The sequence below is a fragment of the Semicossyphus pulcher genome, unplaced genomic scaffold (assembly GCF_022749685.1).
Source record: "Semicossyphus pulcher isolate SPU_LCO1_2020_fin unplaced genomic scaffold, fSemPul1.0.p SCAF_7, whole genome shotgun sequence".
Taxonomy (NCBI): domain Eukaryota; kingdom Metazoa; phylum Chordata; class Actinopteri; order Labriformes; family Labridae; genus Semicossyphus; species Semicossyphus pulcher.
Genome location: NW_027211748.1, coordinates 492,501 through 515,117, shown reverse-complemented (window position 1 = coordinate 515,117; position 22,617 = coordinate 492,501). Strand labels below are relative to the sequence as shown.

General features: G+C 44.0%; 1 protein-coding gene across 1 annotated transcript in view; it reads left to right on the top strand.

Moving 5' to 3' along the window:
- The window catches only part of slc44a5a (solute carrier family 44 member 5a), a 42,972-nt gene that overhangs the window by 5,807 nt on the left and 14,548 nt on the right, over window positions 1-22,617 (top strand). The window contains exons 3-11 of the mRNA XM_069684083.1: window positions 12,906-12,954; window positions 14,273-14,346; window positions 17,605-17,689; window positions 18,279-18,363; window positions 18,513-18,641; window positions 19,045-19,105; window positions 19,222-19,345; window positions 19,587-19,670; window positions 19,985-20,097. Coding sequence (XP_069540184.1) covers window positions 12,906-12,954; window positions 14,273-14,346; window positions 17,605-17,689; window positions 18,279-18,363; window positions 18,513-18,641; window positions 19,045-19,105; window positions 19,222-19,345; window positions 19,587-19,670; window positions 19,985-20,097 — 804 coding nt within the window. The remainder of the gene's footprint in view (window positions 1-12,905; window positions 12,955-14,272; window positions 14,347-17,604; window positions 17,690-18,278; window positions 18,364-18,512; window positions 18,642-19,044; window positions 19,106-19,221; window positions 19,346-19,586; window positions 19,671-19,984; window positions 20,098-22,617) is intronic.

Here is a 22,617-nt window from a genome sequence, read left to right as displayed (position 1 = left end):
TAGCTATGGTCCATTTTGATCCCGAGACTTTTAAAGAATCCAACACACAGTTTAAGAAATGATGTGTTTTATTTTTCCATCATGTAAAGAAACCTCCTGATGGCGGCTGCACTGGTTTTATTTTAATAATAGGCATTTTATTGTCAGTCATTTCCATCACACAAAATGATCGAAATAACTTTTTCAAATATGTGCCCAAATGTAAAAATATGTTTTTTAAGATGAGATTTTTTCAGCTCTCGACCTGTAGGCTTTCAAACTATTTCTTAAATCGCCCAATCATGACTTTTCTTACTCTATGAATTCATTGTAACATAACTGCACACATTTTCAAAACTACAAACATTATTAGGGTACTGTATGATCTTTATGAATGTTCAATAGGTGATGGAGAAGACTGCGTGTTTGAAATGTCATGAACATCTTTTATGTGTCATTCTGGACGCAATCCGCCTGTGTACATTTCAACCAGAGGCTTGCTCACTTTACACTAAAACCAACAAGTAGGTTCCACTTGTTGGACTTGATGATGAACAAGTAAACAAAGAAGCTAAACATTACAAACTGTTGAATTAAAAAAAAGAACCATGGAGCTTCAAATCAAGTCTGTTTAAGAGGACAGCTTGTTAAACTCAGTGACATCATCACAGCGAGCTGCACACCTGGAGGCTACACACTAGTATTCACCAGGCGAGTGGTTCTTCATGAACAGACGCCATGTTTGGCTCTGGTATAAACTACTGTCTATGTGGAGTGATCATTATCATTACCCCCTCCACATGTTGTATTTCACTCGATCAACTGAAAGACTTTCCCTCTGAGACGAGGCGACCGCTCAGGCAGCATTAAGGCAGAAAGCTGATTTAGTGCAGCGAGTGTCTGACGCACAGAGTGTGAGTTAAAGCTCTGATGGTTCACTTTAAATACACCTCCTGTTGTAGTGGACAGAGAGCACCAGAGGAACCTCCCGCAGGAGGTGAAAAATGAGCACGTATCACAGTGTAGTTTAGCATACATTAAGCTAATGCTAACAATAGCAGTGAAGGATATTCTGGTCGTCAGCAGGATAAAGATTAGTGAGTATTACTGTTCACTAATGCCATCAGCTGAGCTCAGGTCTGTTTAACCCCAGTCCTCCTCACACAGGCTGTTAGCTGCACTGGCCGTCTGCTGTACTGAATGACCGTCTGCACTGACTGTCTGCACTGACTGACCGTCTGCACTGACTGTCTGCTGCACTGACTATCTGCTGCACCAACCGTCTGCACTGACTGTCTGCTGCTCTGACTGACCGTCTGCACTGACTGACTGTCTGCACTGACTGTCTGCTGCACTGACTCTCTGCAGCACTGACTGTCTGCTGCACTGACTGTCTGCAGCACTGACTGTCTGCTGCACTGCCTGTCTGCTGCACTGACTGTCTGCAGCACTGCCTGTCTGCTGCACTGACTATCTGCTGCACTGACCGTCTGCACTGACTGGCTGCACTGACTATCTACTGCACTGCCTGTCTGCTGCACCGACCGTCTGCACTGACTGTCTGCTGCACTGACTGACCGTCTGCACTGACTATCTACTGCACTGACAGTCTGCTGCACTGCCTGTCTGCTGAGCTGACTATCTGCTGCACTGCCTGTCTGCTGCACTGGCTGCTGTACTGACTGTCTGCTGTACTGACCGTCTGCTGCACTGACTATCTGCTGCACTGACCGTCTGCACTGACTGGCTGCACTGACTATCTGCTGCACTGACCGTCTGCACTGACTATCTGCTGCACTGACCGTCTGCACTGACTGGCTGCACTGACTATCTGCTGCACTGACCGTCTGCACTGACTGTCTGCTGCACTGACCGTCTACACTGACTGGCTGCACTGACTATCTGCTGCACTGACCGACTGCACTGACTATCTGCTGCACTGACTGTCTGTTGCACTGACCGTCTGCTGCACTGACTGACCGTCTGCACTGACTATCTGCTCCACTGACTGTTTGCTGCACTGACCGTCTACTGCACTGACTATCTGCTGCACTGACTGTCTGCTGCACTGACTATCTGCCTGCACTGACTGTCTGCTGCACTGACTATCTGCCTGCACTGACTGTCTGCTGCACTGACTCTCTGCAGCACTGACTGTCTGCTGCACTGCCTGTGTGCTGCACTGACTATCTGCTGCACTGACCGTCTGCACTGACTGTATGCTGCACTGACCGTCTACACTGACTGGCTGCACTGACTATCTGCTGCACTGACCGACTGCACTGACTATCTGCTGCACTGACTGTCTGCTGCACTCACTATCTGCTCCACTGACTGTCTGCTGCACTGTCTGCTGCACCGACCGTCTGCACTGACTATCTACTGCACTGCCTGTCTGCTGCACCGACCGTCTGCACTGACGGTCTGCTGCACTGACTGACCATCTGCACTGACTATCTGCTCCCCTGACTGTTTGCTGCACTGACCGTCTACTGCACTGTCTATCTGCTGCACTGACCGTCTGCTGCACTGACTATCTGCCTGCACTGACTGTCTGCTGCACTGACTATCTGCTGCACTGACCGTCTGCTGCACTGACTATCTGCCTGCACTGACTATCTGCTGCACTGACTGTCTGCACTGACTGTCTGCTGCACTGACTGTCTGCTGCACTGACTATCTGCAGCACTGACCGACTGCACTGACTATCTGCAGCACTGACTCTCTGCAGCACTGACTGTCTGCTGCACTGACTGTCTGCTGCACTGCCTGTCTGCTGCACTGACCGTCTGCACTGACTGTCTGCTGCACTGACCGTCTACACTGACTGGCTGCACTGACTATCTGCTGCACTGACCGACTGCACTGACTATCTGCAGCACTGACTGTCTGCTGCACTGACTGTCTGCTGCACTGCCTGTCTGCTACACTGACCGTCTGCACTGACTGTCTGCTGCACTGACCGTCTACACTGACTGGCTGCACTGACTATCTGCTGCACTGACCGACTGCACTGACTATCTGCTGCACTGACTGTTTGCTGCACTGACTGTCTACTGCACTGACTATCTGCTGCACTGACCGTCTGCTGCACTGACTATCTGCCTGCACTGACTGTCTGCTGCACTGCCTGTGTGCTGCACTGACTATCTGCTGCACTGACCGTCTGCACTGATTGTATGCTGCACTGACCGTCTACACGGACTGGCTGCACTGACTGTCTGCTGCACCGACCGTCTGCACTGACTATCTACTGCACTGCCTGTCTGCTGCACCGACCGTCTGCACTGACTGTCTGCTGCACTGACTGACCATCTGCACTGACTATCTGCTCCACTGACTGTTTGCTGCACTGACCGTCTACTGCACTGTCTATCTGCTGCACTGACCGTCTGCTGCACTGACTGTCTGCCTGCACTGACTGTCTGCTGCACTGACTCTCTGCAGCACTGACTGTCTGCTGCACTGCCTGTCTGCTGCACTGACTATCTGCTGCAATGACTATCTGCTGCACTGACCGTCTACACTGACTGGCTGCACTGACTATCTGCTGCACTGACCGACTGCACTGACTATCTGCTGCACTGACTGTCTGCTGCACTCACTATCTGCTCCACTGACTGTCTGCTGCACTGACTATCTACTGCACTGACTATCTGCTGCACTGCCTGTCTGCTGCACTGTCTGCTGTACTGACTGTCTGCTGTACTCACCGTCTGCTGCACTGAATGTCTGCTGTACTGACCGTCTGCTGCACTGAATGTCTGCTGCACTGAATGTCTGCTGGGTCTTATTTTCACTCACTCTGAATGAATCACGTCTCAGCCTGCAGCAGTGACAAAGGCTGTGATGGCTGCATGTACCAGTGAGAGGCAGTAGTTTAACATACACTCACATGTTTAGCTGTGTTTGCTCCTCCTGCACTCTGCAGCGTTCAGATCACAGATCAGCCTGGATGCACTCTTCTGTTTAGCCTGTTTGTTTGATTGGCAGCTGTCAATACCACCTTAAATGAACTGTCAGAGTTAGTTTGATCCAAACAGGTCAGATGTCACTGATGTGTTTCAGGTGTTTGTGTTTGTTACAGTGAAGAACAGGAATAATAGGCCAACTTTAGCAGAGTTTGCTCATCCAGTCTACATCTGTTTTTTGGACATGGAGAAGGTCTGCGATCATGTCCCCCAAGGGTTCCTGTGGGGGGTCCCAGTGCATTTTGGCCACCGCCAGGGTTGTCCCTTGTCACCGAGGAGGGTTTCCAGTTAGGGGACCTCAGAATTTCATCTCTGCTTTTCGCAGATGATGTGGTTCTATTTGCTTCTTTAAACTTGGACCCCCAGCAGGCACTGTTTGCAGCTAAGTGTGAAGCGGTTTGGATGAGGGTCAGCACCTCCAAGTCTGAGGCCATGGATCTCTGCTGGAAAACTGTTGATTGACCCCTCCGGGTGGGGAGTGAGTCTCGGCCTCAAGTTTAGGTATCTCAGGGTCTTGTTCACAGTGAGGGTAAAATGGATCGTGAGATTCACAAGATGTGTTGGGGGAGCTTCAGCAGTAATGCGGGCGTTGTACCGACGGTCGTGGTGGAGCTGAGCCTGAAGGCAAAACTTTAGATTTACTAGTCGATCTATGTTCCAACCCTCACCTGCGATCATGAGCTCTGGGTAGTGACTGAAAGAATGAGATCGCGGATACAAGCACCCGAAATGAGTTTCCTCTGCAGGGTGTCTAGGCTCAGCCTCAGAGAGAGGGTAAGGAGCTCAGACATCTGGAGGGAGCTCGGAGTAGAGCCGCTACTCCACATTGAAAGGAGCCAGTTGAGGTGATTTGAGCATCTGATTAGGATGCCTCCTCTGCACCTACCTTAGGAGGTTTTCAGAGCACCTCCAACTGGGAGGAGACCTTGGGGCAGACCCAGAGCTCGCTGGAGGGATTATATATGCCAACTGGCCTGGGATCGCCTCAGAATCCCCCAGGGAGAGGGACAAGTGGGTCACCTTGCTTAGCCTGCTGCCACCGCGATCCTGCCTTGAATAAGCAGAAGATAATGGATAGATCCTACTCCTGGCATACCTGTTCATTCTGTTTACTGACATTCATATGCTCTGCATAGAGAGGATGAGAGAAATGTTCTCTGGTCCCTTCTGTAAATGATTGTGCTGTGACTTCTGCTCAACTCAACTCAACTCAACTTAATTTATAAAGCATTTTAAAACAACACAGTTAGCCAAAATGCTGTACACACACATAAAAACACTAAAGAGTTAAAAACTTTTAACTCAAACTGAGTTAAAAGCTAAAGAGAAAAAATCGGTTTAAAGAGAGGATTTAAAAACAGTGAGCCTAATGTGCAAAGGCAACTCATTCCAGAGTTTTGGGGCAGCAACTGAAATAGCTCGGTCCTCTCTCGACTTCCTCTTCGTCTTTGGGACGACTAACAATGACTGATCTGCTGACACGCAGGTGGAGCTGGAACACGGCAGAGGTAAGCCGGTATACCAGAGAGAAGCGGGGCACAGATTGTTTTCTGTCCATCTTGTTGAAACTGACCCATATTTCCAAAAGAGGGTTGAAGATTTAGGAGTGAAGGAGACAAGCGACAAAAACAGCAGAAACACAACCAAAGTTCGCAGTGACAGACAGCAGGCCGAATACACTGGCGCCATCTTAAATCGCTTGACGTGAAGAAACCTGTTTAATGTAGCCATACTAATGCTGTTGTTTTGTTTATACAGTCATGTATTCTTTCTAATATTTTCATGCCCTGTCCTGGCCACGGTTACACTGTCACTCTGATGGATGTAAACTGACATGTCTGGTTGTCGGAGGCAAATGTTTTCATTCTTACACTTACATTTACGTTTGGATCAGTTAGCAGCAAACCATTATGAAGTGTCAGCTGCTCAGATTACACACGATTCTAACTGTTCATACAGAGTGTATCTGCAGAATGTTCACCGATAACGTACACTATCTGATAAATCCAGCTCTTGTAATGTAAAACAAACGACAGATCAGACTTTGTTGTGGTTTGTTCAGGTGTTCACAGCTCTCAGGTCAGGTAAGGATAAGGTCTGCGTCTGAGTCAGTACAGCAGCAAACAGAGTTACAGTCTTCTTATGCTCTGGCAGACAGGAAGTGAGTTTTGCTGAAGAAGAAGACAGCTCATCCTCTGATTGGCTGTTACATAACAAACATGACTTTGATGGCAGACAGGAAGCAGGAGGATGAGAGGATGAAGTGTTTCCTCATAGCCAAGAAGTGTACATGTGAAAAAAGTGAGCGTGTGTGTGTGTCTGTGTCTGTGTGTGTGTCTGTGTGTGTGTGTGTGTGTGTGCGCGTGTGTGTGTGTGTGTGTGTGAAGCTCCATACGTTTCAATAAACGTACGCAGCTATCAATTGAGCGTGTCACACACGCGTGCTTTGACGCCTGTGCAGCAAAGCAACGCCTGACGTGTCATGTAGTTTCCACATTGACTTATAACGGTCACGCGTTCACGCGCACGTTTACGTGTGATGACTGAGTGATTTAATATCAGTTGTTAATGTCACCTTTATTTTCTAGGGAGAAATAATTTAAAAGAATGGCTTTAACATTAACCAATCATATTTTTGATCTATCGAGGACATGTTCATGTTTCTGTGTCCCAAAATGTTAAATATATCATTCAAAGAAAACCTCACACGAAAGAAAGGTGACAACATTTGGGCGGTGAGTCTTCTGGTCTGCTCACCGGAATTATAAATTAAAATACATGAATAAAAACAAGAATAAAATCCAGTGTCGGGGGGCATTTGCGGGCAACGCCCCCCCAAATAAGTTACTGTGCCCCCCTTTCCCCCGCCTGCAATCCAGCCTTTTGACTCCAAACTTTATATTTTATTAATCTGTGTATTCATCTATTTATTTAAGTCACTATACAGTGAGGATTAGATTACAGCATTGTAGATTCAGTACTTGGAGAAATGGATCATAGATTCAGCGAGCGCAACTCACAGCTGGCTGGTGCGCTTTCTGCGCTAAATCCAGAGAGCACCGCATTCCTTGACGTCAGTGCTGTGAAGCACATTATGGACCTGTCACGAGTGGATGTCATTGAGTTCAAAGTTGCTAAACAGTTTTTCATCTCGCAAAAGCAATCAGAACCGACGGGGGTGGATTGGACTGTACAGTACATCCTCTCAAAGTACCACACGCATCTGATGGCGATGCCAAGTGTGCTGATTGCGTTCAAACTTGACCTGACATTTGGTGCCTCCACGGCAATGTGCGAGAATTCATTCTCCACCCTGAGAAATGTGTTTTCGGACCACAGACGCGCATTGCTTCATAAAAGAAAGGCCCAGTTGGTTCAGCTGGCCTTTGAGAGAGACTTGACCCGAAAACGCACAACCGAGTGGAAAGACAACGTTCTTCGAAGGTTTAGTGGCCACACTCGCCACATACAACTCTTCTAAAGGTAAGCCGTGCTTTTAATGTACCTTATTTTGCCCGCCGTGGCATACTTGTTTATAACACTTAAAGCTGAAAGCTGAATGGGTTTTTGTCCTGTCTGAATTTATGCTGCATCTGGCTGTGTGGTCTATTACAGTTGTTTCAGTGATGCGCAATGGCTGCGTGCGTGCGTGAAAGAGAGAGAGGCTGTGTGTGTGTGCGTGTGTGTGTGTGTGTGTGTGTGTGTGTGTGTGTGTGAGAGAGTGAGAGAGAGAGAGAGGGCTGTAATTTTTTGACAACTCGAGTACACTATGCGGTGCCTATGTGAAAACTTGCTCCTTTGGATATTTTGGTATAAGACATGGATTAGCGTGTTGATTGTGACAGAAAACTGATATTATCACGTATTTACATCGTATATTGAGTTATTGAGTGGCAGAAAGTGACCCCCCGCATTCACTGAATGCCCCCGTTAGATGTGCTCTGACGCCGACTCTGATAAAATCTAATTAAATGTTGAGTCATAATTTCGTCACTATCACACCACCTGCTGAGACTGTGTTGGTCTGGACCTCATAGACACTCGTCTGGTCGCTAGTCTGTCTGTCATGTGTTGTCTGAGAAAACAAAGACGAAGGAGACAAAGGAAAGTGACGTACTTCCTGTAACCAAAACTCTTGTTTTTTATTAATGAAATGTTTAAAAAAAATAAAAGGTGAATGAGTGGGAGGGGCAGTGGGGCGGAGGGCTTTCCTTCTGGGAGCGCATGATGTCACTCGGGATTCCCCGGTCGTCCCGTTTGTTTCGTTATTCCTCCCAACAATGACAGCTGATCAAAAAGCGGTTATGATGTGCAAACATGAGATATCAGTGAAGTTATATGATACACAAGAATTATAAATGAATCTATATAATATATAAGTTCACTTTTTGAATTTAAATACTGAAATAAATAGAACTTTTCCACGCTATTCTAATTTTTTGAGATGCACAAGTATATAATTTAATCAACGTTGAACTCTGATCGGTTTACACCCCAAGTTAATATTGAAACAATTTTGATTTTCTGACTAAAGATCAAAAATATTACAACTGACATTAAATCACAAAAATGACTAAATATGCCAGGTAACTGGTTGGTATTTTGACAGGTTTATACACTGCTTTTTCTGGTAAAAAAACCCGGCTTATTACATCATTATTATTATTTTTATATTTATTTCTATTTCAGACTTTCTGTTCTTCTTTTGCAGTTTCATCTAATACATTTCTTTAAATACACACAAAAAAAAAATATGGCAATGGTGAGTTTAGATCCCATAATGTTTGGACTGTAATCCCAGCACCTTACCCAGTGAGCTAACTCTACCTTCTGTGCTGATGGTACAATAAATATTTCATTCAAATACTTTCTTCCACAATACTAAATAAACGGTATCTAGGCTACTAACTTTGTGTCTGTGTTTTTCTAATTACATCTAATAATAATACTTAAAAAAAAACTAATTATATGTGTCTGTATAGAGTGTATTATTGGCTCGACGGCACCATCTACTGGATGAAAATGGAACACAGAAATAGAATGAAATAGAGGAAAACTACGTGAGGCGTTCATGTACGCGGACTGGTGTGCGCGATGCAGATCTACTTCCGGTTGCGTGGTATCAAAAAATGTGAACGTGCGTGTGTGTGGACGCTTAACAAAATTTCTCCAACAGTGACAGACGTGCATGCACACGCTGTAAGTGCAGTACGCATGTTCTTTTTACGCGTGATGTAGTGTGCGCACGCGTACAAAAATGTACTATGTTAATCACGCGTGCACACACACGTTGCTGCGCATGTGTCTGCTAATATTGATATGGATAGACCTCCATAGTGTATCTGTGTGTGTGTGTGTGTGTGTGTGTTTGTGTGTGTGTGTGTTTGTGTCTGTGTGTGCGTGTGTTTGTGTGTGTTTGTGTGTGTCTGTGTGTGTGTGTGCGTGTGTCTGTGTGTGTGTGATGTGTGATGCAGCTGATGTTTTGACAGGCAGCATCTCATTTCCATGTCTTCATCCTCAGGAACAGTCAGCGTGTCTGTGAGAAAGGGGTAACAGAAACACCCTCAGACAGAGAAGAAGAATCAAGTCTCATTTACATGTTCAAACATCACACCTGTAAACACGCTCACCTTCACATCACGCCCTGCAATGTTCACATATTTGAAGTGTTCTAACTTTAACTTATGACAACATTTTGGTTTTCACTGAGAGGATCATCATCCAAACGTCCATGATGTACGACCACACACATCATCTGGTCCTGAACTAGGACACACACCAGCCTAAACTGCTGCCTTTACTGAACAACACGTCCTCAGAGCCACACCTTCGTACAGAGAAGAGTGTGTAACGTGTTTAATGAGTTCAACTGTTGTTTGGTTCAGGCACAAAGAGTTTTTGTTTCAGTTTAGAGACAGGCTTTTCGTGTGGGTTGAAAAGATAATGCACTTATGTTATGTTTAAATGTACACTCACCGGCCACTTTATTAGGCACACCTGTTCAACTGCTTGTTAATGCAAATATCTAATCAGCCAATCACATGGCAGTAACTCAATGCATTTAGGCATGTAGGCATGATCAAGACGAGCTGCTGAAGTTCAAACCGAGCATCAGAACGAGGTAGGAAGGTGATTTAAGTGACTTGAACGTGGCATGGTTGTTGGTGCTAGACGGGCTGGTCTGAGTATTTCAGAAACTGCAGCTCTACTGGGATTTTCACGCACAACCATCTCTAGGGTTCACAGAGAACCAGTATATATCCAGTGAGCCGCAGTTCTCTGGGCGACAATGCCTTGTTAATGGCAGAGGTCAGAGGAGAATAGCCAGACTGGTTTGAGCGGATAGAAAGGCAACAGTAACTCTATCACGTCAATATGGACCAGCATCTCTGAGGAGTGTTGGCAGCTCTCAAGGCAAAAGGGCTCCAACCCAGTACTAGCAAGGGGTCCTTTATAAAGTGGCCAGTGAGTGTATGTGAGTCACATTACGTACGTGGGTTACTTTATGTGAGTGACCTTCCACACATTATTCATTCACTCACACCAGCATGAACATGTTGATTATGATTGATTAGAAAAATGTCTTTAAATAAGGATTACTCATCTTGATCCCACAGAATCTCTTGTTAAAACTTTGAAAACAGCAAACAAGTTAAAAATGTAAAATCATTTGAATTATTTGTAGTTGTTTAAAGATGTGAGGACATATGAGCAGAGTGTGTAGATATCACTGTCACAGAAACAGTCAAGTTTCTTCTTCAGAAGCTTTTAAAGTTTTTGGCTACAGTAAGAATACAAAGTCTCTCTCTGTGTGTGTGTGTGTGTGTGTGTGTGTGTGTGTGTGTGTGTCAGACTGTTGAATAAGACATGAGAGACCTCCAGTGTGTCCTAGTTCTGTTCCACAGAGCAGCTTTACAGAATTCACATCAACACACTGAAGCCTCACAAGCTCAAACACGAGCTGCCAGAATATTGAGACTCAAACTAAATAACTAATAAATAGAAATAGAATTAATAGAAACAAACAGTAATACACATCATACAATGTTACAGTGTTACAGTTTCATTTAGCTTTTGTCCAAAGCAACGTACATCTGACAGTTAATACAACACAAGCAACGATCAAGACAGGAGGAAACGAAGTCAGTAAGAGCCAACACACAGCTTCAGGTGTGATCAGACACTGGTGCTGACAGGAAGTGCACAGAGGCAACGCACAGGGTGTGAAGAAGCATCATTAACAACATCAACAAGGGTCAATACCACCCACCATCGACTCAGACTGCAACTACTAACATCAGTCTTCCCCATAGTATCAATATTATTGTATAATAATATACCTGTTGACTTCAACTGGTACAATTACTGTGATCAGCCTTTATTGTTACTATGCTGTTCTTGCTAATTCATTATTATGAGCATGTTATCATTACTATGCTTCTCTTGCTAATCTTCACACATGTGTACCACAATTATTGGCATTGTAACCATAAGTATGTATTACCTGTTGCTGTTGATGTAACAAAGACATATGTTGTTGTTGCTCTGACTGCCTGTCTCTATCCTGCATCTCCTTCTATCCCAGTTTTCGCCCCATCCAGTCTCTTCAGATGTTCAACATGAGTCTGGTTCTGCTCGAGGTTTCTGATTCATGTTGGGCCTCTCTTTAAATAACATAACAAAGAGTATGGTCAAGACCTGCTCTGTCTGTAAAGTGTCTCGAGATAACTTTGGTTATGATTTGGCGCTATACAAATAAAATTTTACTGATTGATTGATTGATTGATTGATTGATTGATTGATTGATATCATCATCATCAATAGCATTAATATCACTAAGGTCAGAGGTGTTCATAAAGAGCTGGGTCTTTAGCTTCTTCTTCAAGGTGAAAGGGACTCTGCGGACTGAATGAAGTTTGGTAGCTCGTTCCACCACCGGGGGGGCGACAGAGGAGAAGAGTCTAGTTAGAGACTTAGGGCCCTGTTGTGATGGGAGTACCAGGCGCCTTTCATTGGCAGAGCATAGTGGGTGGGACGGAGTGTAGACCTGAGGGCGTTCAGGTAGGCAGGAGCCATTTTTTTCTTGTTATAAAGTGAGCAACAGGAATTTGTTTGAATGTGAGCAGCAACTGGGAGCCAGTGGAGGGATATGAGCAGTGGAGGGATATGAGCAGTGGAGAGAGTAGAGCGGAGCGATTCTGTTACTCACAGTAGTGCACTTTTGGTAGAGTGGCCCAGTTAAAGCCAGAAATACTAAACTGAGCTGCTGCTCCTCATAAACATGGGTTTTAGACTTTTTTTAGACAGGAAATTATATTGTAATGAAAATTGTAGAACTGAACTAAAAGTTAAATTGTCAAATTCACAAAACAATAGCAGAAAAAATATATTATAAATAAATTAGTTATTTAAACCTGCTAATCAGTGCTATCATATAAATAAATAATGAGTGTAAAAACAGTGTGTCAGACGTTTTGGACGGTCTGTTAGTCCAATAAAGCGCACAGACAGGTTACCTTCAGTGACCTGACCATTTAGCTGAGGGGACACCTAGTAGACAGCTAGCAGCTCCCACCTGTCACTCAAAGAGGCCACGCCCCTAATGATGCATCACTTTAAGCCTTAATATAATGTAAACAGGTGAGTTGTATAAAGATTCTCCCCATACAGTTGTCATGAAGAGAGAAATGAGCTATAGAGTCCCACTGTTTTTTGTGCCAAGTTGTAAACATGTTTATTTCTGTAAGTTTAACATGGGGACTGACTCACTGCTGGAGATAGCCTCAAGTGGACACCAGAGGAACTGCAGCAAACAAAACTAAGTTCTTTTAAACATCAGCTGCCTGACTGACCAGTCCACCCTCACACCTCAGCCTGTTAACACCTCCTCTCTGCAGGTGTTCATTCTGTTTGCTCTAAAATACATTAAAGCTTTTTATTTATCTGTTCTTTCAGGAGTCCCTCACAAGTTCGACCCCGCCTTCAGAGGTCCGGTCCGCAGAAGGTAACAACACACCTCCTTCATATAATCAGTACAGAAGTCTTTTTTTCCTCCTTGTCTTTAACTGTGAAGCACTGTGAGATATCTGCTCTGGAAAAGACCAACACAACAGATCTATTAATAGTTTCTCTCTGTGTCCAAGATGGAGCCACAGATGGCTGCTTATTATTGTTGATCTACATTTAAATGTGTATAACCGTGACTACTGAAAGAACCTGATGGGAGGCTGAGAGACATTAGAAGAAACAGACACATGTTTTCTGACATGCTTGTAACAGGGTTCCTCTGTAAGACACCTGATCACTATCTGTACCTGACCCGTTCTCAGTTGAACTGAATATCTCTGGAGTTCGGTTGCTGTATGATTGACAAAACTCCAGTGATAAACACAGTGATTTAAGCTGAGCTGCTGTTTTACCTCTCCGCGTTGATCAGTTAGTTTGTGTGTATCCTTCTGTTGTGTTCAATCCAAACTAAATGTTGAAAACGCAGAAGTCACACAATAACACAAACAAACTATACAATCAAGGCAGCGGTAGAGCAGCAGCTGCTGGGTTCTGTGAGCTACAATCACTGTTTTTATCAATGGAGTCTGGTGTGTGTGTCTATTTCTGGTTAAACTTAAAGGTTGTTTCTTTCTAACATAGAGATCTATCTCTCAAAACTGAGAGACTCCATGTCTATAAATTAGTCTTCCCCACATTCACTCTTTCACCCTGATGATGTCACCAGGAAGTTTTGAACAACCCAGAGGGACACAACCTGTGATTCAGGTCATCTCTGGTGCACAATGAAACCTGCTTCACATCAACCAAATGTACAATTTTTTACATCACACACAAACACACACACACAGGCGCACACACACACACACACGCGCACACACACACACACACACACACACACACACACACACACACTGGATCATTGGATCTACAATTGCATCTCTTCAGCTGTGAGACTGAAAGGAAATCTGCAGTTATTCTGTATAATTCCTCTTTTTGTTCCCTCACAGTAATCTCTCTCTCTCTCTCTTTCTCTCTGTTCTTCGAGTCTCTCGCTCGACTGGCAATCTTTCCTCTAATTGTTTCTTTAATGTCTTTATCTCACATGTCCGCAGGCTCCACTCATTAAACAAACACTGTTTTCTTACAGTAAATGTGTCTCATTTCTCCTCTGAACACCACAGTGTGTGACTCCTGATGAGCTGCACACACACTGTGTGCCTCCACACTCAGCACTCAGAAGAACATGAATCTACAGTCAAACGTGTGTGTGTGTGTGTGTGAACATAACTGCTGTTATTACTCTGTCCCTGTAGAAGCTGCACTGACGTCTGTTGCTGTTTGATCTTCATCATTGTCATCCTCGCTTACATGGCCCTGGGGATAGTGGGTAAGTCTGCACACACGCACACACACACTCACACACACAGACAAACACACACAGACACACACACACACACACACACACTTTGTGCAGGCCGTTCTCTATTTAAGAAAAATAACACACACACACACACACAGCTTCAGTCTGACGTGATGCTTACAGTGTGTGAGCCACTGGTTCAGTCTGACAGGACAGTGAGCTGAGCTCACCTCTGCAGGTGGACACTTCTCACAGTCTGTGAGTCAGACTGTTCGGGCTGTTCAGGCTGTTCAGACTGTTCGGTCTGTTCAAACTGTTCAGACTGTTCAAACTGTTCAGACTGTTCAAACTGTTCAGTCTGTTCAGACAGTTCAAACTGATCAGACTGTGCAGACTGTTCAAACTGTTCAGTCTGTTCAGACTGTTCAGGCTGTTCAGTCCGTTCAAACTGTTCAAACTGTTCAAACTGTTCAGTCTGTTCAGTCTGTTCAGACTGTTCAAACTGATCAGACTGTTCAGTCTGTTCAGACTGTTCAGGCTGTTCAGTCCGTTCAAACTGTTCAGACTGTTCAAACTGTTCAAACTGTTCAGTCTGTTCAGTCTGTTCAAACTGTTCAGTCTGTTCAAACTGTTCAGACTGTTCAAACTGTTCAAACTGTTCAGACTGTTCAGTCTGTTCAGACTGTTCAAACTGATCAGACTGTTCAGACTGTTCAAACTGTTCAGTCTGTTCAGACTGTTCAGGCTGTTCAGTCCGTTCAAACTGTTCAGACTGTTCAAACTGTTCAAACTGTTCATTCTGTTCAGTCTGTTCAAACTGTTCAGTCTGTTCAAACTGTTCAGACTGTTCAAACTGTTCAAACTGTTCAGACTGTTCAGTCTGTTAAAACTGTTCAATCTGTTCAGTCTGTTCAGACTGTTCAAACTGTTCAGACTGTTCAGACTGTTCAAACTGTTCAGACTGTTCAAACTGTTCAGTCTGTTCAGACTGTTCAAATTGTTCAGACTGTTCAGGCTGTTCGGACCCAGACCCCAGCCAGGTGTGACCCATTATGATGCCTGTGGATGAGAAGGTATCAGATATTCATCGATGACATAACCTGAGCATAAGTTAACATCAGACATCAGACTGCAGTCAGAGGAGCTTGTGTTGTTGTAGGTCGTTAAAGCTAACAGAGAGACAAGTGAGTCTGTTACACCTCTGTTTATCATGAAGACAGTCAGAAGCTGCTGAAGCTGCAATACTACTGTCTGATACTACACCACTGTGTGTGTGTGTGTGTGTGTGTGTGTGTGTGTGTGTCGCCTCATATCGTAGTATGAGCACATTCCTGTAGCAGTGTGTTAGCACAGAGCAGATAGTTAATGGAGTTCTGTGTGAACAGATCGCGCTTGTGTGTGTGTGCGCGCGTGTGCATGTTTGTGTGTATGTGTGCGTGCGTGTACGTTTGTGTGTTTTAATGAGGGCTACTTGTGACATCATCTCACCTGAATCCTCCAATTCTATTATACACACATTCTTTGACAAGTATTTTGTGTATTGTGTGTGTGTGTGTGTGTGTGTGTGTGTGTATATGGGCGAATAAAGAGCAGGTCTGCAGACATAAATCAAATCAAATCAAATTGTATTTGTATAGCGCCAAATCATAACCAAAGTTATCTCGAGACACTTTACAGAAAGAGCAGGTCTAGACCGACTCTTTGTTATGTTAGGCAGAAACCTCGAGCAGAACCAGACTCATGTTGAACAGCCATCTGCCTCGACTGGATGGGCCGAGAATGGGATAGAAGGAGATGCAGGATAGAGACAGGCAAAGAGAGCAACAACAACATATGTTCTTGTTACAACAACAACATATGTCCTTGTTACATGAACAACAACAGACACATACTTATGGTTACAATGCCAATAATAGTGGTAGACTAGTGTGAAGATTAGCAAAATAAATAAATAAATAAATTAGCGAGAGAAGCAGAGTAATGATAAAGGCTGAGGTAATCATAATTGTAACAGTTGAAGTCAACAGGTCTACTATTAGCATTAGCAGCAACAATAATGATACTATGGGGAAGGCTGATTTTAGTAGTTGTTGCAGTCGAGCAGGTCCACAGCAGCAGGTGGTCTGCAGCAACGATCTCCAGGAACCTTCAAGACAAGGGAGCACAAGAACTCCCAGGAAGATATGTGGTTAGTAATGTTAATGGGACCAGAAGATACAGAGTTAATGAGCTGCATTAATATGACACAGAGAGAGAGAGAGAGAGAGAGTGGGAGAGAGACAGAGAGAGATAGAGAGAGACAGACAGAGAGGGAGAGAGAGAGAGAGACAGAGAGACAGAGAAACAGAGAGAGAGAGACAGAGAGACAGAGAAACAGAGAGAGAGAGAGAGAGAGAGAGAGAGAGAGAGAGAGAGAGAGGAGCTTAAAACACACACCAAAATCATGCCACTCTAGCTCTGCTGCTCCAAACATGGATGACATCATTCCCAATGACATCACCCTCAACTCAACCCCCTCTGTGCCCTCAGCTACTACCTCTGCTATACCTCCACCTCTTTGTGTCACACGAGCTGCTGCTCTAATGGTGTAACGGTTTGTTATGTGTTTTTGTGTAACTTTAATGTTTTTTAAAACTGTTTTGATCCAGCACAGTGTTTGTAAAACACTCAACGACTAATATGAACTAACAGACCAGTGGGGTGTTTTAGGCTTAAATAAGCAAATTTTGAGGTAAAATAACTGTTTTTATCAATGGAGTCTGGTGTGTTTGCAGAGAGAGATGTAACGTCTGTTTGGTGTAAAAAAAAAATCATCTTCCTCTGTAACAAAAAGGTCTATCTCTGTAGAGATCCTTTCTGTAATTTTGTCACACACTTAGAATAACAATCTGAGCCTGTCAGTGGAAACAACAAGAACTTTTAGTGGACGCACTTTGATCCGTCAAGGATTATGTTGCAAACATTACAGCCTGTTTCACTGCTGCAGGATGAACTCATCTACTGGAGACATTCACACACTTAACTTAACTTACCTGTTTGGTCATGTCGACTAAAAATATGTTCATATAATAGTGCCAGGTTTGAATAACGACTACAGACGTACAGCAATCTTACAACAACAGAGATTAATTATTGTCCTTATTTCATACCTCTACATCACTTACAGAATACAGTCTATTTGCATAATGGGTCTCTGCTTAATGATCTGCCTATCTGCCTATCTGTCTGTGTGTGTGTGTGTGTGTGTGTGTGTGTGTGTGTGTGTGTCTGTGTCTGTGTGTCCAGCCTGGTTACATGGAGATCCAAAGAAGGTGCTCTATCCAACAGACAGCTACGGTCAGTTCTGTGGTCAGAAGGGGACAAACAATGAGTGAGTAACTGTTATCACTCTCTACACAGCAGGTATGTTTAATATACACAGGTGTGTTTAACATACACGGGTGTGTTTATCATACATGGGTGTGTTAAACATACACGGGTGTGTTCATCATGCACAGGTGTGGGGGATACTAAGCTGAAAAAGCAACACACAAAATGTTTCTTTAGTTTGTGCCGCCATCTGCTGGTGAAGAGGAAGCATGACGTTCCTGTTCAGAAATGTCTGTTGAAGGACTGACTGGAGAACATCCAAACTTTTACAATCTTCTCGACATGTAGACCTCAAAATCTGAAAAAGACACAGGTTAAAACTAGTGAATAAAATAGCAAAATAAAAAAATTTGGTAGAAATGAAGAAAATAATCAGAAAATGTGTTGATTTGTACCAAACACACAGTTAAACAACTCTGTGTCAGTGTTCTCTGCAGTGAAGCCTTAGTCTCTGGGCAGTGATCAAAGGCATTCTGGGAAATGAAGGAAATCACCAAGTGAAAAGTAGCAGATTATTTAACAGTGATGTCAGTCCTGTCGTGTTGAGCCTCAGACTGCTGATGCACTGTGTCTGTGTGATGTGTCTGCAGGAAGAAGCCCATCTTATTCTACTTCAACATTCTGAAATGTACCAACCCAGCCGTCCTCATCAACCTGCAATGTCCCACCACACAGGTGATCACTGAATATCATTAGCTCATCCAATATCACAAACAATCTGTTAAACAGCTGACTGTGTTTGTATCGATATGTTGTATCCATTAGTACATAGCAAGAGTAAACATCTAAATAAAATGAGTATTGTTTTTGTCTTCTCCCTCCAGATGTGTGTGTTGAGCTGCCCTGACAGGTTCGCAACGTACACTGAGATGCAGCTGCAGCACAAGCTCAGCAGGAGTTACTGGGATTACTACAGACAGTTCTGCAAGCCGGGCTTCAACAACCCCGACAAGGTACCAACACTGATGTAATATACTGTATATATATTATTTATTAAAGACACTGATGTGTTATATATGTCGAGTTATTATTGAGCATGCACACAGAGTTACACACAGGTCACAGAGAGAGGAGCAGACTAAAAGAAGAGTGAGTGAAGGTTCAGTCATAAGAAGTGTCTTTGTGGAGTCTGACAGCACGTTTATCCCACTGTCATCATGTTGTCGTGACCTGAGCAAGCACTCACATTAATGTTCCCCCATGGGCCTGATGTTGCTCCAGATCTCAGTGTTTACTGTCTTTTATGTGCTGATCAGTCGAGAAGCTGTGTTATAGAGATCCTCACACACACACACACACACACACACACACACACACACACACACACATTGTTTGTGTCTGCTTTGTTTGTTGCAGCCGGTGTCTCAGGTTCTGCGAGATGAAGACTGTCCCTCCATGATCGTTCCCAGCAGACCCTGTAAGCATTATGTCTGTGAACGTAGATAATATTTGACATTTTTACAGAAGCATCGAAATAAAAACAGCGGTTATATGAACCACAGGTGACTCAGTGAGATCTGTGATGTGTGTCAGTCCTGCAGAGGTGTCTCCCAGACTTCATCACTCTGAATGGGACAGTGACGGTGGCGAACAGGACCAGGTTCAAAGACGCTCTGGAGATGGCCCACAGTGTGACTGAGCTCCAACACGCTGCCAAGTACTCACAACACTTTACTCATATTTAATATAAATACACAGCACGGATATATACTGTGTATCACACCCTGAACAACCTGAATGTTACCCACTCTAACACCTGTTGTTGTGCTCACATAATGCAGCTACAGATGTGCCTGCTCCTCTTTGACGTCACACTGATGTGATCACCTCTCTCTGTTCAGCACACCTTATATCACCTTCATGTTTATATGAACACACATTACTGTCTCCTCATGCAGGGGGATCACAGGACTCGTGGACACCAAGGAGCTCGGCATGAAGATAGTAGAGGACTACGGCAAGTCATGGACCTGGATACTCATGTAACTGCACACACACGCACGCATACACACACATACAGATAGGAAGATATATGTATATATATACACACACACATATATATACACATATATACGTATATGTGTGCGTATATACTGTATATACGCACACATATATATACACACAAATATATATACACACACACAAATATACACACACACACACACATATATACCAGTCAAAAGTTTGGAAACACTTTCCCATTCACTTGTATGAGAAAATGTGTCCAAACTTTTTTAGTTAATTCTAGTTTGAAACTCTCCCTATCTGTGTGTGTTTGTGTGTGTGTGTGTGTCAGAGGCCTGCTGCTGTCCCTGCTTGTCAGTCTGATCTTCATCCTGCTGCTGAGGTTCACAGCTGGGTTTCTGCTGTGGGCCACCATCATCACCGTCATCCTGCTGCTGGCCTACGGTACGCACTCACACTGTTTTAGTCATTCTGGTACTTTTCATTTATTTCCACAATCTGTGTACTGATCATTAAATAGAATAAGTAGACTAGTTTGCATTTCACATCTTTCACAACTGTGTGAGCGTATTGCGTCAGGTGAGCGTATTGCGTCATTTCCTGTTTTCTCGCTGCTACTGTGTTGTCCTGTGCCGATTGTAGCTGCTGCTAGAGCTCGAGCTAAATCGATTAATCTGCTGTAATTATCATCACTGTGGTTATTCAGCTGCTGTGTACTTAAACAGACACTAGTTTTCATCAAGCACTCTCGTTGTTGCATTAACGTCATATCTGCTAAACCCTTAACTTTATACTCGCTTAGCCGTTAGCTTTGCAGCTAGCTTAATCAATTGAAATGTCTTCTCCTTCTCCCTCCTGCTCTCCTGATCTGCCCTGTTCGGTGTGTAAGATGTTTAGCTCTACCTCGACCTCCTTGACGGATAAGGGTACTTGTATGAAATGTAGTATTTTTGGAGCTATGGAGGCGAGGATCACGGAATTAGAGACGCGGCTCCGCACCTTGGAAAACCAAGCATCGCTAGCTGCTGTAGTCAGCAGCAAGCCCCCAGGGCCAGTAGCCGGTGCGGGCCGACCTAGCGTAGCTTCTCCCCCGGCAACTCCCGAGCAGCCGGGATGCAGTGGCTGGGTTACTCTCAGAGGGAAGCATAGCCGCAAGACGAAGCACACGGTTCACCACCAACCACTTCACGTTTCGAACAAGTTTTCCCCACTCAGCGACACACCTGCTGAGAAACCAACTCTGGTTATTGGCAGCTCCATAGTCAGAAACGTGAAGTTAGCGAAGCCAGTGGCCATCGTGAAATGTATTCCTGGGGCCAGAGCGGGCGACATCGAGTCAAATTTAAAACTGCTGACAAAGGATAATCGTAAATTTGATAAGATTGTAATTCATGTCGACGTTAATGACTCCCGGTTACGCCAATTGGAAGTCACTAAAATTAATGTTGAGTCGGTGTGTGCTTTTGCAAAGACGATGTCGGACTCCGTAGTTTTCTCTGGACCCCTGCCCAATCTGACGAGTGATGACATGTATAGCCGCATGTCATCATTCAACCGCTGGCTGTCGAGACGGTGCCCAGCAAACGATGTGGGCTTCATAGATAACTGGCAGACATTCTGGGGAAAGCCTGGTCTGATCGGAAGAGACGGCATTCATCCCACTTTGGATGGTGCAGCTCTTTTGTCTCATAATATGGCTAAGTTTGTTAGTCGTAAAACCTGACAAACCAGAGTTGAGACCAGGAGGCAGAGAAGTAGTCCTACACAGCTTGAGCTTCCCTGTGAGCAGTTTCCCAGCCACAATGTTAATGTTATAGAGACTGTGTCTGCCCCCCGACCCAGGCCTTTTATTACAGTTAATTCAAACTCAAATAAAAAAGGAGTAAATCAAAACAATTTAATAAAAATTAAAACAACAACCGAAGTTATGCCAAAAAATATGAGAATTAAATGTGGTCTGTTAAATATCAGATCCCTGTCATCTAAAGCTCTATTAGTGAACGATCTGATATCAGATTATCATATTGATTTACTCTCTTTAACTGAGACTTGGCTGTGTCAGGAAGAATATGTCAGCTTAAATGAATCCACTCCTCCCAGTCATCTTAATACTCATATTCCTCGAGACACTGGTCGAGGTGGTGGAGTGGCAGCTATTTTCAGTTCTAGTCTTCTAATCAACCCTCGACCAAAACTTAGTTTCAGCTCTTTTGAAAGCCTTGTTCTGAGTTTTTTACACCCAGCTTGGAACACTTTACAGCCTGTTTTATTTGTGATAGTATACCGCCCTCCTGGCGCATACTCTGATTTTCTAACTGAATTCTCAGAGTTTTTATCAGATTTAGTCCTGAGTTCAGATAAAACAATTATTGTAGGGGACTTCAATATTCATGTAGATGTTGACAATGATAGTCTTAGCATTGCATTTATGTCCCTTTTGGACTCTATTGGTTTCACTCAAAGTGTAAACCAGCCTACTCACCTCTTTAACCACACCCTCGACCTTGTTCTAGCTTATGGCCTTGAAACAGAAAACTTAATTGTCTTCCCACAAAATCCTCTTTTACCAGATCACTATTTAGTAACATTCGATGTCCTATTAACCGACTACTCTCCAGTTAACAAAAATGTACTCACAAGATGTTTGTCTGATAGGACTGTAGCTAAATTTAAGGAAACAATTCCAGCTGCTTTTAATTCTTTACCACATCTGTTTACTACAGAAAGCTCTTATGCTAATGTTAGTCCCTCTCAGCTTGATCAGTTTGTTGATAGTACTGCAGGTTCGCTGAGAAGTACTCTAGACTCGATTGCCCCCCTAAAAAAGAAGATTATTAAACGACAGAGGCTAGCTCCATGGTATGACTCAGAAACTCGTAACTTGAAGCAAATGTCGCGTAAATTTGAAAGAATGTGGCGATCCACCAAAACAGAGTCTCGTTTACTCTGGCAAAATAGTCTTCA